Source organism: Papio anubis, chromosome X (assembly GCF_008728515.1).
Source record: "Papio anubis isolate 15944 chromosome X, Panubis1.0, whole genome shotgun sequence".
In the NCBI taxonomy this organism is placed as follows: Eukaryota; Metazoa; Chordata; class Mammalia; order Primates; family Cercopithecidae; genus Papio; species Papio anubis.
Window position 1 is genome coordinate 92,962,382 of NC_044996.1, and position 20,257 is coordinate 92,982,638.

The window sequence follows — 20,257 nt, forward strand, 5'->3', positions numbered from 1 at the left end:
ACACTCAGCCAACATGCGTCCTCAGCATCCTCTCAAACGCTCGCCACAGTAATTTTCATGTCCCCTGCAGTCCTTCAGCGTTTAAACCAATCATTCAGATTGTGCCCCTGTTCACTCAGAAATGACAGGCTCTGTATAATCATCACTTGGGGTTCTTTTTTCCCCCTCACATAAATGACGATGTAATTGAGATTCTTTATATTTGTCAATGTCACCTCAGAGCCAGCTGGAACCAGTGCAGCTCTGTCTTTGCAGAGGTAACAGCAGGTGTCCACAAGAGTTAAATGGGTTATCTTGTGGTTTTTATCTCCCAGGAGTGAAGACCACCCAGGAGTAAAGACCACCTTTGTTTTTCTCTGTTCCCTGGAAGGGCTAATTTGACACAATGCTGCGTGTTGCTTGTTCTGGTGTCCTTGTTGGGCCCCTTTGCGCACCTCTGGCCCTCAGGTTCGCATGAGATATGCATCCAAACTGTTGAGTATGTGCATGTAAAGGTTGACATCACTTTATTCCCTATTTGTGTGTGTGTGTGTGTGTGTGTGTGTGTGGAGACAGGGTCTTGCTATGTTGCCCAGGCTGGTCTCAAACTCCTGGGCTCAAGACATCCTCCTGCTTCAGCCTCCCAAAATGTTAGGATTACAGGTGTAAACCACTGCACTCAGCCCCTATTCCCTATTTTCTAATGGTTTTGAGACAGAGGTGCATGCAATCAAGAGAGAGGATGCTCAATGGCAGAAATCCCCAAGAAAGTGGGAGGGGCTGGGACACAAAACCCAGTGGAAGGGTGAGCCCTAAACAGGACTTCTCTGAGACCCGAGGAAAGGATGGTGTGGGTGGGAGACAATTTTGGAGGTGGCAAGAGAGAAGTATTCACTAATGGCTTCCATTTGCTCTAAAAACAGTTATTTTAATTGTGCAGCCCTCAGAACCAAAAGAAGTTCAGAGAGCTCTCTCTAAATACAGTTCTTAACCCACAATCCAAAGACCCCTGAGGAGTCAGTGAATAGAATTCAAAGAGCCCATGGACTTGGATAGAGGGGAAATTGCATCATTATTTTCACTATTGCTAACAGAAATATAGCATATCTTTCTAGGGGATGTGGGTAACAAACTGCAGTAATACTAGCATCTGTGACTTTGACACTAAGAGAGATCAGATTTTCATTATTATGGTTGTTGCATATCTCTCAAAATAACATCACTATTTCAAAAATCATGGTCGTCACTAGACCTGTTGATAGAGCTTGCTATTTAATGTGTTAATAAAGAAGCACGTATATTAACTACATTACAGATGTGTTTCTCATTATTTTGAAAATTGTACCCCAATATGATTGGTTTCTTTTGTAATCCTACTTATAAGACTCATGCATTATTCTGGGAAGGGATTCCTCAGACTTCGCCAAACTGCCACAGGTGTCCATAGCATAGAAAAGGATGAGAAACACTGCTCTGAAGAGTAACCATAGCTAACATTTATATAGCTCTTGCTAAAGACCAAGCACTGTTCCAATACCTTTTTAAATATATAGTTGTTAACTCATTTATTCCTAACAACTCTACGAATAGTCATTTGATTATACTCAGTTTACAGAAGAGGAAACTGAGGCACATCTGTTAAGTAACTTATCCAGGGTCGTTCGGCTAGTAAATAATAGAGCTGAGGCTGGGTGCGATGGCTCATGCCTGTAATCCCAGCACTTTGGGAGGCCGAGGCAGGGCGGATCACCTGAGGTCAGGAGATCGAGACCAGACTGGCCAACATGGTAAAATACCGTCTCTATTAAAAATACAAAAATTAGCCGGGGGTGGTGGTCCATGCCTGTAATCTCAGCTACTCTGGAGGCTGAGGCAGGAGAATCGCTTGAACCTGGGAGGTGGAGGTTGCAGTGAGCCAAGATGCGCCACTGTACTCCAGCCTGGGCAGCAGAGTGAGACTACATCTCAAATAAATAAATAAATAAATAAATAAATAAATAAATAAAAGTGGTAGAGGGGAAGAGATCCAAGACAACTTGAGAACATGGTCAGAGAGAGAAAAGATGGTGTGTAGATGCTGGGGAGGGCAGGAGGTTATTCCAGGGAATGACAAGTGCAATAATGTGGCCTGGACGTGTGGTTAGAGAGGAGGTGAAGGCTTCCGGAGTTGGGCAGGTGAAAGAATCATGAAACTGGGCCTGGAAATTCTTCCAAGGTTAATTCATTAATTCATTTATTTAACACATTTGTTTTAAGTGTCTTCTACACGCCAAGCAGTGTTCTTGGCATTGGGTGAACCAGCTGAACAAGCCCCTGGTGCCATGGGGCTTACCTTCCAGCAGGGGGAGAACTACACAAACAAGGCCAGGTTAGAGGAGCGTGCAGGCTCACAAGCCTGTAGGCACAATCCTGCAATGCCAAAAGTTCTGAAAGCATAAGGTTGTTTTTTCATACTTTGGAGCCCAAACTCAATAGGTGACAAAACCTGACCTGCAGTAGTGTGAGGCTATTTATAGTCTTTATTCACACTTGGTGTGAATTTTCATATCTTTCACTTCAGAAATAGTAATGTTTCATTACCATGCTCCAGGCCTTTCTCAATAAATATATAATATAGACTATATAAAGAGTTATGTTTGACTAGTTTTTTTAAAGAGTTATGTAATATCAGTTACATGTCTTCCTTTCTCAAACTGAAAAAAACTCTGAATTCCACAGCACATCTGGCCCTAAGGCTGGAAAATGGGTTATGGATATGCAAGTGCTATGAAGAGAATTCAAATATGCAATGGGATAGTGTCTAGGTGGCTACAGTTTGAATATTTAGGGAGGACCCCTCTGGGAAGGTGATATTTAAGCTTAGTTCTGAATGAAAAAAAAAATAAAGGCAGTCATACAAAGATCAGGGGAGAGCATTCCAAGCAGAGGGAGCAGCTAATGCAAAGATGAACACAAAGGAGGCCACTGTGGCTACAGCATATTAGGCTGGATGAAGAGTGCTATAAATTGATGGAAGTACTTCATGTAGATAGGAAAATTGTGAGTCCGGTGTGCTAAACCCTTTGGTAAATACTGCATAGTGATTATGAGTGTGGTGGCTGTCAACAACTAGAAGGCCTGGAGGGGAATCTTCCTGGGTGAGAAAGCAGGTGGGGGGAGATATTTCAGATAGAGAAAACATAAAGCAGTTATGAGGCTGAAATGGTAGGCTAAGATTTATGGCCTCAAGACCTTGGTTTGAGGAAAAGTATAGAAGGAAGACAGATTAGATATCTGGGGCTCAAGACTCTAATGACATAGCTTCTGGTAGCTGGCTGAAAGATGTTCTAGGATGACCAAGACCTGGGTCTTAAATAATAGTTTCCGGTTGAAGTCCAATCTGCAGTGTGTGATCTGGGCTTTTGGACTTAAAATAAATTAGACAAAGATAGAGGACAGTAGCAACGCCTGAACTGATGAAAGATGTTTCTGCCTCTTTAGGTTTGTGCTTCTCAGCAGCTGTCCTAGAATGTCTGTCTCCAAGCGTCTCTCTTAGCGGCTCTCCACATTCATCTCTCTGTGATCCTATCTGGCATCTCTCTTCCTATCTATCTCGGCCTCAACATATTTCTCTTTACATGGCTCTCTCTCTGTAACTCAGATTCCTCATCTTTGGATCTCCTTGTCTGAATGTCCCAGAATCTGGTTCCGTCCATTCGTCTGTGTCTGTACTGTAATTCTCTTTCTCCAACTGGACTGTGCCCTCCTGGAAGGCATGAATCTTTTATTATTCCTCTGGGTATCTCAGGTGCCCCGCACACAGTCTAGCATATAGAAGTCTCAAATACATTCATACTCGAAGGCAGGCTTTTTCAGAGGAGAAAGGCACCCGTTCTCAATATCCACCCCTCTTCCCCCACGCGGAGCGGGCCACTTGCCAAAAGGTCACCTAGAGAGTAGGGCGAGGGGTGTTGTGGTATTGTACTGCTGCTATTGGTCTCTTTCCCCAGCTGAAATAACTCTCTGGGGATACCTTAGCAGGAGGAATTCGCCCTCTGACCAAGGTACTAAGGTACCAGGCCACGCCCCCACGTCTCACGCGGCAGCGGCAGACGCTCCGCTCCATCGCAACCGCCCCTTCCGCCGCTTCGCCTCGGCCAATCAGCGAGCGCCTGCGCCCCCATCCGGTGGAGTGGCCGGCGACAAGATGGCAGCAGCGTGTCGGAGCGTGAAGGTAGGTTCTTTGCCTCTGTTGCTTGCCCTCCTTTACGGGCCGGGTCAGCGCGGCCGTGAAACTAGGAGAAAGAGATCGGTTTCGGGGGAAAGGGTCATGCTTATGTAGGCCTGGTATTGTGGCCGTTGGGCTCAGGAGGTGAAAGTAAACACTCCGCGGCTCATCCTGTCTGTCTGTCTATCTATCTATCTATCTATCTATCTATCTATCTATCTATTTAGGGTCACGGGACGGGCTGTCTGGGGATGAGATTCCCCCTGCCCCCGAGGTCCCAACGGTGAGGAGAAGCGGCACACCTGGTTTACCCGCAGGGGTGACCACTACCGCTCCCCTCCCCCCTTCTCCTCAGAAGGCTGGAGAACAGGCAGGTGACAGCGTGGGGATGGTCTGGTCAATGTAACAGCTGACCCTGACCGTGTCGCTTTTGACAGGGCCTGGTGGCGGTAATAACCGGAGGAGCCTCGGGCCTGGGCCTGGTCACGGCGGAGCGACTGGTGGGGCAGGGAGCCTCCGCTGTGCTTCTGGACCTGCCCAACTCGGGTGGGGAGGCCCAGGCCAAGAAGTTAGGAAACAACTGCGTTTTCGCCCCAGCCGACGTAAGTGGGGTCACCTCTCCTCTCCCAGGGTGTGCATGAGGTCACCAATACCGGCCTGGGAACCTGTGGGGGTCCCTCCCATAAGGGTCTCCTCTGTGGGGCCGGTGGACCCATCTCCTTGTCTCTTTTGGCCTGAGCCTTCAAGCACTGTGAGACCACCTGTGATAAGGATTCTCTAAAGCTGGGATTCACAACAATGGGGATGGGGATTGGACATAACAATCTCCTGGAGGAGTTATGTATGATTTGAAAATGCATATTGTGCCTTGTAATTTTATATTTACAAAGTCAAAAAACTTGTTTTCATGAAACAAACTACAGAAAGTAAAACTTGATGAATCATCTTAGCAGGTAAGGATACAAAAAAGCTAGTTTATCTTCCTATCAATAATTCTCACAACAGGGTTATTTTTTATTTTTATTTTTGAGATGGAGTCTCGCTGTGTCGCCCAGGCTAGAATGCAGTGGCACAATCTCAGCTCTTTGCAACCTCCACCTTCTGAGTTCAAGCGATTTTCCTGCCTCAACCTCCCAAGTAGCTGGGATTACAGGCACCCGCCACCACGCCCAGCTAAGTTTTTTTTGTATTTTTAGAAGAGATGGGGTTTCACCATGTTGGCCAGGCTGGTCTTGAACTGCTGATCTCAGGTGATCTGCCTGCCTTGGCATCCCAAAGTACTGGGATTACAGGTGTGAGCCACTGCACACGGCCTCACAACAGGGTTGTATTAGTGCTCTGATCCACAGCAATTAAGAATCTTCAGGAGCATGTGAATTTATCAAGAGGGTATTGATTTGAAAAATGTTTTGCAACATTGCTCTACATTACCTAACATTTTCACCTTTGACCTACTCTCTCAATTTTTTTTTTTTTTTTTTTTTTTGAGACAGAGTCTCACTGTTGCCCAGGCTGGAGTGCAATGGCACGATCTCGGCTCACTGCAACCTCTGCCTCCTGGGTTCAAGCAATTCTTCTGCCTCAGCCTTCCAAGTAGCTGGGATTACAGGCATGTGTCACTATGCCGGCTAATTTTGTATTTTTAGTAGAGATGGGGTTTCACCACATTGGCCAGGCTGGTCTCAAACTCCTGATCTCAAGTGATCCACCCGCCTTGGCCTCCCAGTGCTGAGATTACAGGCATGAGCCACTGCACCCAGCCTATCTCTCAAGTTTTACAACCTTTTCTCTTGGCCTATCCCTTCTCACAAATCTCTTCTCACCCAAGTACTGGGCATGCCCTGCCCTGCCCTCCCTCAAGTTTAGTGGTGAGAGTGTGTGCTGGGAGATGAATACCTTCTCCACTTCTCCCTTTGAAGGTGACCTCTGAGAAGGATGTGCAAACAGCTCTGGCTCTAGCAAAAGAAAAGTTTGGCCGTGTGGATGTAGCTGTCAACTGTGCAGGCATCGCGGTGGCTATCAAGACATACAACTTAAAGAAGAACCAGGCCCATACCTTGGAAGACTTCCAGCGAGTTCTTAATGTAAGGCCTTGGAAGTTCTCCAGGGATAGTGGGAGTAAGAGGTGTCTGGCTGTGGAGGACCCCAAAGTTTTTAGGGGACAAAGGCTTCTTCTGCCTCAGGTCCTATACTATGTCTCTACCTGTCCTACAGGTGAATCTCATGGGCACCTTCAATGTGATCCGCCTGGTGGCTGGTGAGATGGGCCAGAATGAACCAGACCAGGGAGGCCAACGTGGGGTCATCATCAACACCGCCAGTGTGGCTGCCTTCGAGGGTCAGGTGTGTGGGCAGGGGCAAGACTTATGCCTCCTAAGTGACTTGTTGGGGCCCTCCCACCTATGACCTCTACTCTTTCTCCAGGTTGGACAAGCTGCGTACTCTGCTTCCAAGGGGGGAATAGTGGGCATGACACTGCCCATTGCTCGGGATCTGGCTCCCATAGGCATCCGGGTGATGACCATTGCTCCAGGTAGACATATCCCCTCTCTCCGTCACACCTGGGATTGGGTGGGATCCATGGACAGTTGAGAGGAGAAGGTATTCACCACCTAAGCAACAGCAGCCTTTTATCTTTGGGCCCCAGGGAAGCACCAAGAAGTAGGGCTAAAGTGAGGAAGAACGAGGTAAATATGAAAGCAAGGGTGAGTCTCTGAATTTGGCTATGTTGTTTAGGTCTGTTTGGGACCCCACTGCTGACCAGCCTCCCAGAGAAAGTGCGCAACTTCTTGGCCAGCCAAGTGCCCTTCCCTAGCCGACTGGGTGACCCTGCTGAGTATGCTCACCTGGTACAGGCCATCATCGAGAACCCATTCCTCAATGGAGAGGTCATCCGGCTGGATGGGGCCATTCGTATGCAACCTTGAAGGGAGAAGGCAGAGAAAACACACGCTCCTCTGCCCTTCCTTCCCCTGGGGTACTACTCTCCAGCTTGGGAGGAAGCCCAGTAGCCATTTTGTAACTGCCTACCAGTTGTCCTCTGTGCCTAATAAAGTCTCTTTTTCTTACAGAGTGTAGGCAGTGTTGTGTGCTAAGGGGCCTGGCATGGGGAAGAAATGTGAAGGCTGTGACAGGGTTGGATGCTCAGAGCTCCAGGGTGGGGTGGGAAAGGCAATACCTTCACAATACTTTTTGTGTCCTGTTACAACACGTGGACTTGATTTTGAGTGAAGAACTTTATTACCTAGGTTAGAAGGTGGGAGTATGCAGCATTTTTCTCTTTGACTCCTAACCGCCTGTGAGCTTGATGGAGGAGAAGGAAGAGATAAACATCTTGAACTTAGCGGCTGCTGGTGTTAAACTGCCGGTGATACTGGGCTGTAGGTTGATTGGTATAGATTACTGAATTCAGGTAATCCTGCCTGTGAAAGAAGTCCAGAGATCTCAGCTGACATGCTTTCCCTCTCTCCCTGGTTCCTCACCATCCCTCTTCTCCCTCCCTTGGCATTTATCTCCACCACCACCACCTAGAACTCACTGGGCTTTTTGCTCATTAGCCAGCTGCTGGTTGAAGGAGCCTAGACCCCTTTGAAATACAGCACACAATTCCCTCTCCTGCTCTTCTAGCTCCAGCAATGCCTGGGCTGAACTCATGGTCTGGCGTTTCCATTCAGTATCCAGTGTTTTCTCAGCCTGACGGTGAGCTTCCTTCTTAGAGCGTTGTACTTCCTGCTCTTTCCTGATGGCAGCTCGCTGCTCTGGAGTCATGCCCTTCCAACAATAGGGCAGGACCCGGTGGGGAGCCGTACGGTGTTGGGCGACCTGGGGGTTTTCAGTCAGTAGGTCACTTGTGCTCTGGTGCCGGATCTCCGCAAGGTTGGCCTTCTGTTCACGCTGACGCTCACAGCGCTGACGCCCAGCCTGCACAGCTGCCTGGTGGAGCCCCCAAATGCAAACATTTGGGTGCCCAACCTCAGGGAACTCTGTCACAGGGGAGGGGGGAACATGGCCCTACTCCTCCATCTCAAGGAAAGAAAGAACACATACTACATGGCCTTTCAATGCCCCTAACGTATGTGTTGGGGATAATGGGCAGGGAACTTCTCTGCCTTCAGGAAACCTTTAGACTGAGAAGCGGAGGATGAGAGGGCAATGTTCTGTTCTCAAGTCATCCTGCTTCTGGAGGTGGGGAGAGGTGACTTGTACCCTAAGAGGGGCCTTTGGTGAAAGGGGAGTACTCAGATGAGAGGGCTGATGCTGATTCAAGAGGGGATGTAAGAGGAAGAATGTGGCTAAGGTTCCCCAGGACTTTGTTCAGCAGTTGGGGAGAGCCCAGGGTACTGGATGGCTCAGGCCATACCTGCGCTTTGTTGGCGTTGGCCATGGCACACATCATGGCCGCACGACAGGACTCCTCCAGCCTGGCCAGATGGGTGGCCTGCGCGTCCATGGCGAGGCGCAGCTGGTTACTGAGCGCATCTACACAGAGAAATATGGCTGGGGTACTGTACTGGCTTGCTCCATTCCTGTTTCACTCATCCAGCCATTTGTTCAGCAAGTTTTGTGTTTGTGTGTGTACGAATGTTTAGGAGGGGGGTAGTGTCTGAGTTGTAGGGATGTGGAAGGAACTACTTCCACATCCCTTGGCTAGGAACAGCCAAGGTGCAGCAACAAGGATTTCTCCAGTACATAACTAAAAGATGCCTCCAATGGACCTGGGTCCCAATGTCAGCTCTGTTGCTTCTGAGCTGTGTGATTTTGGGTAAATCATTTCATATCTCTGAATCTCAGTCTAAGGGCCATGTGTTGGGTTCTAATGATACCATTGAATTAAATCCTATCCTCAGATAACTCCCTGATCAAACTAGATAGACCACAATCTGGCAAGAGCAATGGCAGGGATGTACACAGGGTATTAAGAGGATTTTGGGTGGTGGAAAAGAGGAAGGTTTCCAGGAAGAGGTGATCCTTGAAATACATTTTGTATACAGGCTAAAAGAGCAAAGGGCATTCCAGGCTGAGGGCATGGCATAAGCAAAGGTACTGACAATTTGTTTCTGCTGCAGCCACACTGAGCTCCTTGCTGTTCCTAAGACCTGTCAGACACTGTATGGGAGATGGGTAGACATGAAAGAGATGGTTCATCTTCAGTAGTCTGACATTTTAGGGAGAAGACAGATATTAAACAAATACTTTAACAATTAGCTACAACTAAAATAAGTAGTCCAACAGAACAGAGTGCTGTAACAGGGTTGATGTGAAGGGTGAACAGTGCAAGCAGATTAAGACATGGTCCTTGCCCTTGAAGGGCTTCTTCTAATGGAAGAAAAGGATGTGGCCACAGATAATATCATAATAGTAGCTACTCTAGGTGTTATAGATTATTATTCTCATTTTAAAGATGAAGAAACTGAAGCACAGAAGGGAAAATTCATTTGCCCAAACCAGCTAGTAAGCGGCAGAGCCATTAGATCTGTCTGCACTGTGCTGCCTCCAGGTAATAGAGTGCCAAACTAATCAAGAACAATGCTACACTGTCAGTTACTGAAGGAAGTCAGGGAGGTTGGGGTCTGCACAACCTAACATTTCAGCACCAACCCTATGGATAATTGGACCTCCCCACACAGTTCTGGTCCCCTGGGTGCTGTACTCAGCTTAGGACAGATCCCCACTAGGCCTCAGGTCTCGGAGTCTGGAGGGTCGGGCTGCTTACCTGCACAATTCTCATCAACCTTGGCTTGCTGTTGCTCCTGCTGCTGCCTTTCCAAGTTGTACCTGAACTGCCCCTGCTGCATTCTCAGCCGTGTGGCCCTGTCTAGGTCTTCCCCAGAGAAGTACTGCAGGCTGGCTGGACCAGGATAGGTATTACTGTAACTAAGATAGGTTGGAAGCCCCTTCCAGACTTGGTCTGGATCCCAAAGACTAAATTCACGCCCGTTCTTGAGCTGCTGCTTCTGCTCCCGAAACTCCTGGACTTTCTTGGCCAGCCGACGTGTTCGATCTGCCTCTTCCTTCTCTAACATCTGGACTACCACATCATACTGCACCTGGCTGGTACCTGGGGGTGGTGAGCAAGGATATGGAGAAGATACCCCAGGAGGGACAGAGTCCACTTAGCATGGCCTCTACTCTCAAGGTCCATCCGGTTTGTCCCACCACCCCAGGGCCTCAGGCCACACTCAGAGGCAGAACTACCCTACCTCAGCCCAGTCGAGCTCTTTCTTTACACCCTCGTCTGGCCCCTGGCTTTGGGCTTTTACCATAAGCTGCCTCCTTGCTTCTTTCTGCTGCTTCCCGACGCTTTCGGTCTCCCACCTGGTTGTTCAGGGCCTGGACATCCACCTGATCCCAAAGAAAGGAGCACAGAGTAGGGGCCCAGCAGGGGGCCTTCAATGTCCTACCACAAACTTCTTAGAACTTACCTGTTTCAGAATCCTCCTGTAGCTCCCCAGTACCTACTGGATAAAGTTCTAGCTCCTGAGCATGGTTTGCAAGCCTCTCCATGGTCTAGCCTCTGCTTCCTTCTCTGGCCTCATCTCTTAGTACCCTCTTCCCCTGTCCCACCTTACCCTTCTGAGCTGTGCTTACAGTTCCCTGAATATCTTAGGCTGTTTTGAACCAATAGCCTTTGCTCAAGCTGCTCCCTCCACTTGAAACATTTTCCTCCCCTCTTTACACAAATCCCAATTTGTCCTTCGAGACCAGCTCACCCTTCACCTTCCTGACCCCTCAGGCAGGTTCTACTCCCATAGAATCTAGAACCCACTGTCAACATTATATTGAAGTTCGCCTCTCTGTATTCTCTCCTCCACCAGACTGCGAGCCCTTTCAGGGCCTTAGCCATTTCTGTATCCCCACTGCCCAACACAGTGCTAGGCACAGAACAGGCCCCGAGGAAATGCTTGTCAGCTTGTCAGCTGGATCTCAATCAGACCGCTAATACTGTAGCCAACTTCTTAAGGCAGGCACTATGAACTGGTTTTCAAAGCTGCCACTGTGTGTTAATACCCACCTGACTTCCTTCAGCCTCATTTTACAGAAAAGGAGCCTGGGGCTCAGAGAAGATAGGTGATTTATCCAAAGCTACACACACAACAGTCAGCAGACCTGGCCTTAAATAGTTACGGGGTCTTTTCCAGAATACTATGCTGCATCCCCCCTCTATCCACTCACCTAACAATCTTTTGTTTCTTAAACTATCAATATTTTCTCTTTATTTTGATTATAATTCATTTATCACATTTCAAAATCATACAAAAAGGAATACAGTTTAGTGAGGAGTAAGTGTCCCTTCCATCTCTGTCTCTCAGCCTGGTTAACAGTTTCTTAACATAGCCTTGCAGAGGTAGTTTAGGTATATGCAGTAATTTTGAGACAGGGTCTCACTCTGCTGCTCAGGCTGGAGTGCAACGTTGTGATCTCGGCTCACTGCAACCTCCTCCTCCTGGATTCAAGTGATTCTTGTGCCTCAGCCTCCCAAGTAGCTGGGATTACAGGCATGCACCACCACGCCCAGCTAATTTTTGTATTTTCAGTAGATACAGGGTTTCACCATGTTGGCCAGGCTGGTCTCAAACTCCTGACCTCATGTGATCTGCTCGCCTCAGCCTCCCAAAGTGCTGGGATTACAGGTGTGAGCCACTGCACCCGGACTCCAAATATTCTTTAGGCCTCTTTTAGCTCCATGTTGCCTGTCCCAAGAACCAGGTCACATGGCCCAGAGCTGACTGGAGAAGGGTCAGCCGTCTCCCCTAGTCTCTTCCCCTGCACTGACCCATCCTTCTTCCCAAGCTCTTTCCAGGCCTGTAGGGGTGGGTGCCTTCTCTCCCTTTCCTTCCTTTCCCACCCTAGGGGCCTGCTTGAATCAGGGGAAGGGCTATCATGGGCACTGCCACACATTCCTCTCCAGGTGTAAGAGTGAGGTGGCCCTGATCCCGAGCAACAGTCCCTACTACCCACTCACCCCTATGACTCGGTTCCGCACATTGAAGAATCGGTTTTGTCGCTCTTTTTCTCGATTTCTTCTGGCCTCGATGGCTGCTGCTTCCTTGGTATCTGTTGACTGCTTTATGTTATACATCTGGAGCAAAAGGGAGGTGGAATGGCCCATCAGTGCCAACCACCATCTTTGACTACACGCCACCCCCATTCCTTTCTCCCTATAATATTTCAGCAGTTATTGATTCCTACTGATTTTACTTCCTGATATATTTCATATCTGTGCCCCCCATCTCTGCTGTCACCAGCTTAATTCAGGCCTCACAATCTGGTGTCAGGAAATATCTCAGGAGCCTCACTGGGCTCTCTTGCTCCAACGTTACCCTCTCTGCACTGGATTTCTCTACACTGGCTACCAGAGTGATCTTTGGGAAGCAAATCTGACCATGGCACTCCTCAGCATAACGCTTTTGAAAGCACCTTTAAAGCAAATGGCTCCCCAGTGCTTATAAGGCCCAACCCCTTTGCCAGATTTATAAGGTTCTTCATGATCTGACCCCTGCTCACCTTTCTAAGCCTCAAACACAACTACAACACTCCTTTTTCATTATACTGTACTCAGTTTTCCTTATTTCAGTTAAGAGGCACCACCATTCACCAAGTTGCTCAGGCCAAATCTAGGAGAGATCCTTTAATCCTTCATTTCCCTCACTTCCTCTTCTTTCAAAATAACCCTGGTCCAAGCCACCATCGCCACCTTCCTGAATAACCACAACTGTCTCCATGTTGGTATTCCAGCTTCCTCTACTGACTCCTATAGCCCAATCACAGAAACCAGAAGCAGCTTTCTTTTCTGAAATATATGTCCCCCTCTTTTTTTTTTTATTTATTACTTTTATTACTTATTTTCTGGTTAAATGAACGGCTAGAAAGCTTAAATTTGCCTGTGTTCTTTCATATTTTGGGAAGCTCACTTTTGGCATGTAACCCAGCCAAAGCTGCAGTCAAAAAAACTTTAGCAAACATGAATCTGATCATGTCTCTCACCTGCTTAAATCCTCCACTAGCTTCCCACTGTACTTAGAATCAGATCCAAACTCCTTACGGTGGGCTTTCAAGATCTAGTTCCTGCACACCTCTCCAATTTGTCTCAAACCACCGTCTCCCTTGCTTACAGTGCTCCAGGCACACTGATCAAGTCCTCCAACACAGTAACTGTTCCCACCCCAGGGCCTTTGTATGTGCTGTTCCTTTGTTTGGAGCATGATTCTTTAATTCCTCCTATAGCTATTTGGATCTTTTTGGGGTGTGTGTGTGTGTGTGTGTGTGTGTGTTCCATTTTGTAACTGAAGTAGTTGATACATACAGGAGAACATATATAACCCATATATGTAAGTTAGGATGCATGATAACATAGAAATCCATGAACTAACTCCTCAGCTAAGAAACAGAACATTATTGATACCACTGAAGTGTCCTGAGTCTCTTCCCCCTCATCCTTACTCCAAGAGCATTCCACATACTATCCAAAATGTGTTTCCATTCCCTCTCTCTCTCACTGTGTTGCCCAGGCTGGTCTTGAACTCCTGGGCTCAAGTGTTCCTCCTGCTTCAGCATCCTAAAGGGCTGAGATTACAGGTGTGAGCCACCTGTAATGCCCGGCCTGACAAGAACATTTTTGATGGAGTTCTGGGGATGAAACTCTGATTGAGGTGGGCTCAAGAGAGACTAGGACTGCAGGACAAACAACTCAGCTAATTTTTTTTTTCCAAGAGAAAAAGACAGAAGGACCTATAAATTTTAAGATTTATATATACAGGGTGGAAGTTTCTCTAGTATATACCTAGGAGTGGAAGTGCTGGATCATAGGGTATATGCATATTTAACTTTACAAGATACTGCTAAAGTTGTTTTTCAAGGAGATTGTAATTTACACTTTCACAATAGTGTATAAAAATTCTAGTCATTACACATTGTCACCAACACTTGGTATACCAGACTTTTACATTTTTGCCAATTTGTGGGTACAAAATTATAATTACTTGTTTTAATTGGAATTTTCCTTAATAAAGTTCTTTTCATGTGTTTTTTTTTTTTTTTTTTTTTGACCATTTTTATTTACTTCTCTTTGGAGTGCCCATTCATATCTGTTCATTTAAAAAAAAATCAGGTTGTCCTTTTTTTTTTTTTGAGAGTGTCTCACTCTGTTGCCCAGGCTGGAATGCAGTGGCATGATCTTAGCTCGCTGCAATCTCCGCCTCCTGGGCTCAAGTGATCCTCCCACCTCACCCTCCCGAGTAGCTGGGACTACAGGTGTGACTAATTTTTGTATTTTTTGTAGAGACAGGGTTTCTCTATATTACCCAGGCTGGTCTTGAACTCCTGGGCTCAAACAATCCTCCCATCTCAGCCTCCCCAGTTGTTGAGATTACAGGTGTGACCACCATGCCCAGCCAGGTTTTCCTTTTAAAATTAATTGTAGGAGTTCCTTTAATATTCTACACATTAATAATTTCTTTGTTTAAAAGTGGGAAATATCTTCTCCAAATTTGTGACTTGTTTTTTCAATTGATTTTTTTTTTTTTTTTTTGAGACAGAGTCTTGCTCTGTTGTCCAGGTCGCAGTGGTGCAATTTCGGCTCACTGCAGCCTCTGCCTCTTGGGTTCAAGGGATTCTCCTGCCTCAGCCTCCTGAGTAGCTGGGACTACAGGCGCACACCACCACACCCAGCTAATTTTTGTATTTTTAGTAGAGATGGAGTTTCACCATGTTGGTCAGGCTGGTTTCGAACTCCTGACCTCAAGTGATCTGCCTGCCTCAGCCTCCCAAAGTGTGGGATTATAGGTGTGAGCCACCGCCCTGGCTTTCACTTGATTTTTAAGGTAATAATTGATACATACAAAGCAATGTGGTTAATATACATGTAGGTTCTGAAGCACATTAACAAAATGAACACCTGTGGATTCTACACAAATCTTGGAAAATAGAACATTATCAATATTTTAGAAGCTTTCTGTATGCACTTACCACATCTTTTCACTTTCTTTATGGTGAATTCGAATGTAGTCATACTTACCCATCTTTCCTTTGAGCTTAGTAGTATTAAGAAATCCCTCCATATCCGGAGGTCATAAAGATATTCTCCTATATTTCTAAAGTTTTGCCTTTCTCATTTAATTTTTTTTTTTTTTTTTTGAGATGGAGTCTCACTCTGTCGCCCAGGCTGGAGTGCAGTGGCGCAATTTCAGCTCACTGCAACCTCCGCCTCCCAGGTTCAAGTGATTCTCCTGCCTCAGCCTCCCAAGTAGCTGGGACTACAGGCACCCACCACCACGCCCGGCTAATTTTTGTACTTTTAGTAGAGACAGGGTTTCACCATGTTGGCCAGGCTGGTCTCAAACTCCTGACCCGCCCGCCTTGGCCTCCCAAAGTGCTGGGATTATAGGCATGAGCCACCACGCCCAGCCTTATTTAATTTTTTATTTTTTAGGCAGAGTCTCGCTCTGTCACCCAGGCTGGAGTGCAATGGTGTGATCTCCGCTCACTGCAAGCTCCACCTCCCAGGTTCACACCATTCTCCTGCCTCAGCCTCCCGAGTAGCTGGGACTACAGGCGCCCGCCACTACGCCCAGCTAATTTTTTGTATTTTTAGTAGAGACGGGGTTTCACCATGTTAGCCAGGATAATCTCGGTCTCCTGATATAGTGATCCACCCGCCTCGGCCTCCCAAAGTGCTGGGATTACAGGCGTGAGCCACCGTGCCAGGTCCCATTTAATTTTAATATAGATGGGGTCTCACTATATTGCCCAAGCTATTCTTGAACTCAAGAAATTCTCCTGCCTCGACCTCCCAAAGTGCTGGTATTACAGGCATGAGCCACTGTGCCCGGCCTCATTTAGGTTTTTAATCCACTTGGAATAGCATTTTGTGTATGGTGTGAGATAAGAATCCAATTTAATTTTCCCAAGTGCCATCTCATCTTTTTTAATTTAAAAATGTATTTTATTTTTGGCCGGGCACGGTGGCTCACGCCTCAGCACTTTGGGAGGCCAAGGCAGGTGGATCATGAGGTCAGGAGTTCAAGACCAGCCTGGCCAACATGGTGAAACCCTGTCTATACTAAAAATACAAAAAAATTAGCCGGCGTGGTGGCAGGCGCCTGTAATCTTAGCTACCTGGGAGGTTGAGGCAGAGAATAAAATGTTATTTTGGTTTTAGATGGGGTCTCTCTCTGTTGCCCAGGATGGAGTGTAGTGGTGCAATCATGGCTCACTGCAGCCTCGAACTCCTGGGCTCAAAGGATCTTCCTGCCCCAGCCTCCTGAGTAGCTGGACTACAGGTGTGTGCCACCATGCCTGGCTAATTTTTAAAATTTTTTTGTAGAGATGGGGTTTTGCTATGTTACCCAGGGCTCACCATCTCATCTTTTAAAAGGGAACAGTATTTCCCCATGGATTACATGAGATTGCTTTCCTTTAGCCATTTTATCCCCTCAGCCTGATTGTTTCTCCCAACTGAACTTCATTTATGGCTCCCCTACTAGATTCCATCTACCAAGCTTCCTCCCTTTATTTATTTTTGAGACAGGGTATTGCTCTGTCACCTAGGCTGGAGTGAAGTGGTGCAGACACCACTCACTACAGCCTCAGCCTTCCAGGCTCAAGTGATCCTCCTGCTTCGGCCTCCTGGGTAACCACAGGTGAGAGCTGCCACACCCAGCTAATTTTTAAATTTTTAGTAGAGATAGGGTCTCACTATGTTGCCCAGGCTGGTCTTGAACTGCTGGTCTCAAGTGATCCTCCTGCCTTGGCCTGCCTCCCTCACGATGGGATTACAGGTGTCAGCCACCATACCCAGCCACTTCCTCACTTTCCTGGACTTGTCCTAAGTCTTTAGGACTCTTTCTAGCCTTCGGACATAATTTAATAAATAGTTAAAGGAATAATTATGGCAACCACCAGATCCTTTCCGTGTTTAAGTCTGAGAATGGCATCAACTTACCTACTGTTTCCACCTGCCACCACAGTATAAGGTCACTGAAGGGGAAGATTCAGCAGACATTTTAAGCTTCTTGGATTGCTAAGGCCCCTGCCTTATTAATGATAGAGAGCAGAGAGGGAAGAGAGGTAAGGTGGCATCGTGGTATAGAGCTGTGGCAATGGGATGGGGGAGAGGCACGGAGGGAGAGGTAGGTGGAGGTGGAGAGCACCGGCTTAGGGACCCTGACTCCTGGGGGTTCACACAAAATACCTTTCTTAGTAAGGAATCCCGATTTTGAAGCTCTTATGTTGGCTCTGCATGCAACTTTGTTCTTGGGTTACGGCGGCAGTTTCTGAACTCTGCTTGGTAGAACAGGAGGGAGGTAGCGGATAGGGGTAGTATCTCAGGCCGTAGCCTTCCCCAGCCTGTATCCCTGTTGCCTGGGAATAGCCCCAGCCCCATTCACACCCCATCCGCCTTGGCATCCCGTCCCGCCTCCAATCCCACCCCACCATTAGCAAAGTCTGAGCTCACCTAACACTGAATCCTCCCGTTGGCCCCTCCTTCTCGTCCAGCCCTCCGCTCCCCCCGGGTCCTTCCAATTCCCGCCCCTGTCCTTGTCCTAGCCGTGAAGGCTGGCCAGGCTAAACCCACAGCCGAGCTCCCACCTTCCTCTTGCCCTGAGGGGCATAATCCTGCTGTGACTTCTGTCTCAGCAAGCGTGAGCTCAGGTCTCCCCCGCCTCCTTGAACCTCAAGGGCTGCTCTGACTCCGCCCAGCACCAACTCCTCCGAGGACCTGGTCCACAGGAGCAAGTGTTTGTTGTTGCCATGCAACAAGAAAGGGGGGCGGAGGCACCACGCCAGTCGTCAGCTCGCTCCTCGTATACGCAACATCAATCCCCGCCCCTGGTCCCACTCCTGCCGGAAGCCGAAAATCCCGTTAGGCCTGGAGGTATTCTCGCGACATTTGCCGGCCGCCCGGCTTGCACTGCGGTGTTTCCCGCGCGGGTTACCTCGGTTCCCGGGCGTACGGCGCGGCCTGTCCTACCGCCGCCGGCGCCGCGGCCGTCATGGGGTTCCTGAAACTGATTGAGATCGAGAACTTTAAGTCGTACAAGGGTCGACAGATTATCGGACCATTTCAGAGGTTCACCGCCATCATTGGACCCAATGGCTCTGGTGAGATAAACCTGGCTGCGGCCCTGCGCACGTCCCGGCCTGGACCCCTTATCCGGTTCCGGAGTAGTACAACCCAGCCCATGTAACCTGAAACGTCGCGGACCCTTACGGGTTCCTTGCCCCTCCAGAGGGGGTTCTGCTCGAACCCACTCTCCCCACGCGGCTGCTCTAACTGGAACCCCTTCCAGGTGTCACTTGCCTCTTCCTGCGCGGCCCCCGCCCCGGCCGAGTGGTACGGGCCGAGCTGCCAGTTACCCCGCCTACTTCCCCCTCCCGCCAAAGTAGGCGCGTCTGGAGCCAGCTTCCCGCCAGCTGCCAGTCCCCCGCCTCGCGGCTCCCCGCCGCGCCGCCCGGAGCCGGCTTCCCAGACTTATTTGACCCCCTCCGGAAAATGTGGGGACGCTGGTAGCTCTCCCGTAGCCTTCGGTCCCAAACGGTGCACTTCTGTTTCAGCCCAGCGTCTCCTCTCGCCTCGCATTGGTACACTCCAACTCTTTCCTTTCTACTCTTCTCCGGAGGCGGCAGTTTTGTATTTCAGACCCAGCCCTCCAGACTTTAGAGTGCTTGAGGTCTCGATCCCCACCCCCAACCGCTATGTCAGAGGTAGTTGCCTCGAACTCGCCCCTTTCCTACCACCGAAACCGTCAAAAGCCGAAATTGATTTACCAAATTTGTTGAATGCTTTTTGTTTATCAGGAGTTATTCCATTGCAAGTTGTGGAAACAGCGGAAGATAGAATAAACCAACTCCATGCTCACAGGGAACTTATATTCCAGAGGGGAAAGAAGATAAGGAGAAAATAAGATGGTTTTAGGCTGTCATAAGTGCTATACAGGAAATGAGACCGGTGGATGTGATAAAGTGACTTGGGTGGTGTCTTTAGAAAGGGTGGTCAGGTAAAGCCTCTATTTTATATCTTAACTTCCCAACTCTAAACGATATACCGTGGATTCCTCTCACCTCAGATGTGGTTCTTTTGGAATCCTGCTGTATTCTTCCACCCCAGAGATGTTCTAACTGAATCATATCCTAGCCTAAGAGGCTGCCCTTGCTGAAGTAGCACATACGGAGTGCCTTTCCTGGAGACCGAGTGTCTCAACAATGGCACTATTGACGTTTCCAGCGAGATAATCCTTTGCTGTGGGATGTGCCCTGTGCATTCATTGTAGGATGTTTAATATCATCCTTGGCGTCTACCTGCTAGATGACAGTAGCACCCCTACTCCCCAGGCATGACAATCAAAACTGACTCCAGACATTGCCAGACGTCACAGCGGGTGGGTGTGACTCCCCCAAACACCCAACTTGTTGTGAGAACCACTGGCCTGGAGGGCTAATGCTTGGTGTCCACCCGGTTTCCTAGGGTTTTAGTGTAGTGGCCCCTGTTGAAAGAGCTAGGATGTACCTCTTGGCATTCAGTCCCCTCAGCATTAGTAGATTTGTATTCCCAGCTGTTCTGAAAAGGGCCATGGCACTCCCCCACTTGCCCTCGTTCTTCAAGGCCCACCTCTACAAGCCATTCTTTTAGTCCCTTTGGTGAATTACTCTTCCTCTGTGGCATACTGTAGACACTTGGTACACATTAATGTTTATTAAATCTTATATTGATGGTGCATGTTTTTGTATCTTCATTGGCCTGTGAGTACCCTAAAGCAGACATTCCTTGAAACGTACTGGTGTTCAGTCCATAATATATATTACAAAAATGTTTACCATATTGATTGTGATTAGAGAGGCCTGTGGTTGTGAGATGTTGTTGTCATCCCTGGAAATGATGGGAGAAGCCCAAAGGTTGGATATTGGTTCTTCCTAAAAGGCTGACTCCTGGTCTGCATGATGTGCTAGTCCTGCTGTGATGAGGGAGACAAGAGTTGAGTCCAGACTTAAGATAGGACTAATTAATTGAGTACCTACTCTGTATGTCAAGTACTTTATTTATTGGGACCCTATTTTTTCTTTTTCTTTTTTCTT

General features: G+C 48.0%; 3 protein-coding genes across 11 annotated transcripts in view; 2 read left to right on the plus strand and 1 right to left on the minus strand.

The window, feature by feature from the left end:
• The first annotated feature begins 4,094 nt into the window (after positions 1-4,094).
• On the plus strand, positions 4,095-7,256 carry HSD17B10 (hydroxysteroid 17-beta dehydrogenase 10). Its single transcript, XM_003917754.4, has 6 exons — positions 4,095-4,192; positions 4,624-4,788; positions 6,106-6,270; positions 6,401-6,529; positions 6,611-6,719; positions 6,923-7,256. The coding sequence occupies exons 1-6, from the start codon at positions 4,166-4,168 to the stop codon at positions 7,111-7,113; spliced, it is 786 nt and encodes a 261-aa protein (XP_003917803.1). The 5' UTR covers positions 4,095-4,165; the 3' UTR covers positions 7,114-7,256.
• A 147-nt stretch (positions 7,257-7,403) lies between these two features.
• RIBC1 (RIB43A domain with coiled-coils 1) lies at positions 7,404-18,235 on the minus strand. Of its 6 annotated transcripts, XM_021932421.2 has the most exons (10): positions 18,121-18,192; positions 17,774-17,903; positions 17,376-17,464; positions 17,127-17,217; positions 12,150-12,266; positions 10,447-10,528; positions 9,900-10,244; positions 8,547-8,665; positions 7,725-8,119; positions 7,404-7,608 (listed from the first exon to the last, which is right to left on the minus strand). In XM_021932421.2, exons 5-10 carry the CDS (start codon positions 12,264-12,266, stop codon positions 7,527-7,529), a joined length of 1,140 nt encoding a protein of 379 aa, XP_021788113.1. In that variant the 5' UTR covers positions 17,127-17,217; positions 17,376-17,464; positions 17,774-17,903; positions 18,121-18,192; the 3' UTR covers positions 7,404-7,526. The 6 variants fall into 6 exon arrangements, with proteins under 6 accessions (XP_021788113.1, XP_009195911.1, XP_031516706.1 ...); XM_009197647.4 differs by lacking the exon at positions 17,774-17,903; XM_031660846.1 differs by lacking the exon at positions 18,121-18,192 and having other exon boundaries at positions 17,127-17,213; positions 17,774-17,910.
• Positions 18,055-20,257, plus strand: part of SMC1A (structural maintenance of chromosomes 1A) — a 62,495-nt gene continuing 60,292 nt past the window's right edge. For all 4 annotated transcript variants that reach the window (XR_004180760.1, XR_004180761.1, XM_031660845.1 and 1 more), the window contains exon 1: positions 18,055-18,286. Coding sequence is in view for 2 of the 4 variants with exons in the window: in XM_031660845.1 (XP_031516705.1) it covers positions 18,178-18,286 (109 nt within the window). In the remaining 2 variants the exon portion in view is untranslated. The remainder of the gene's footprint in view (positions 18,287-20,257) is intronic.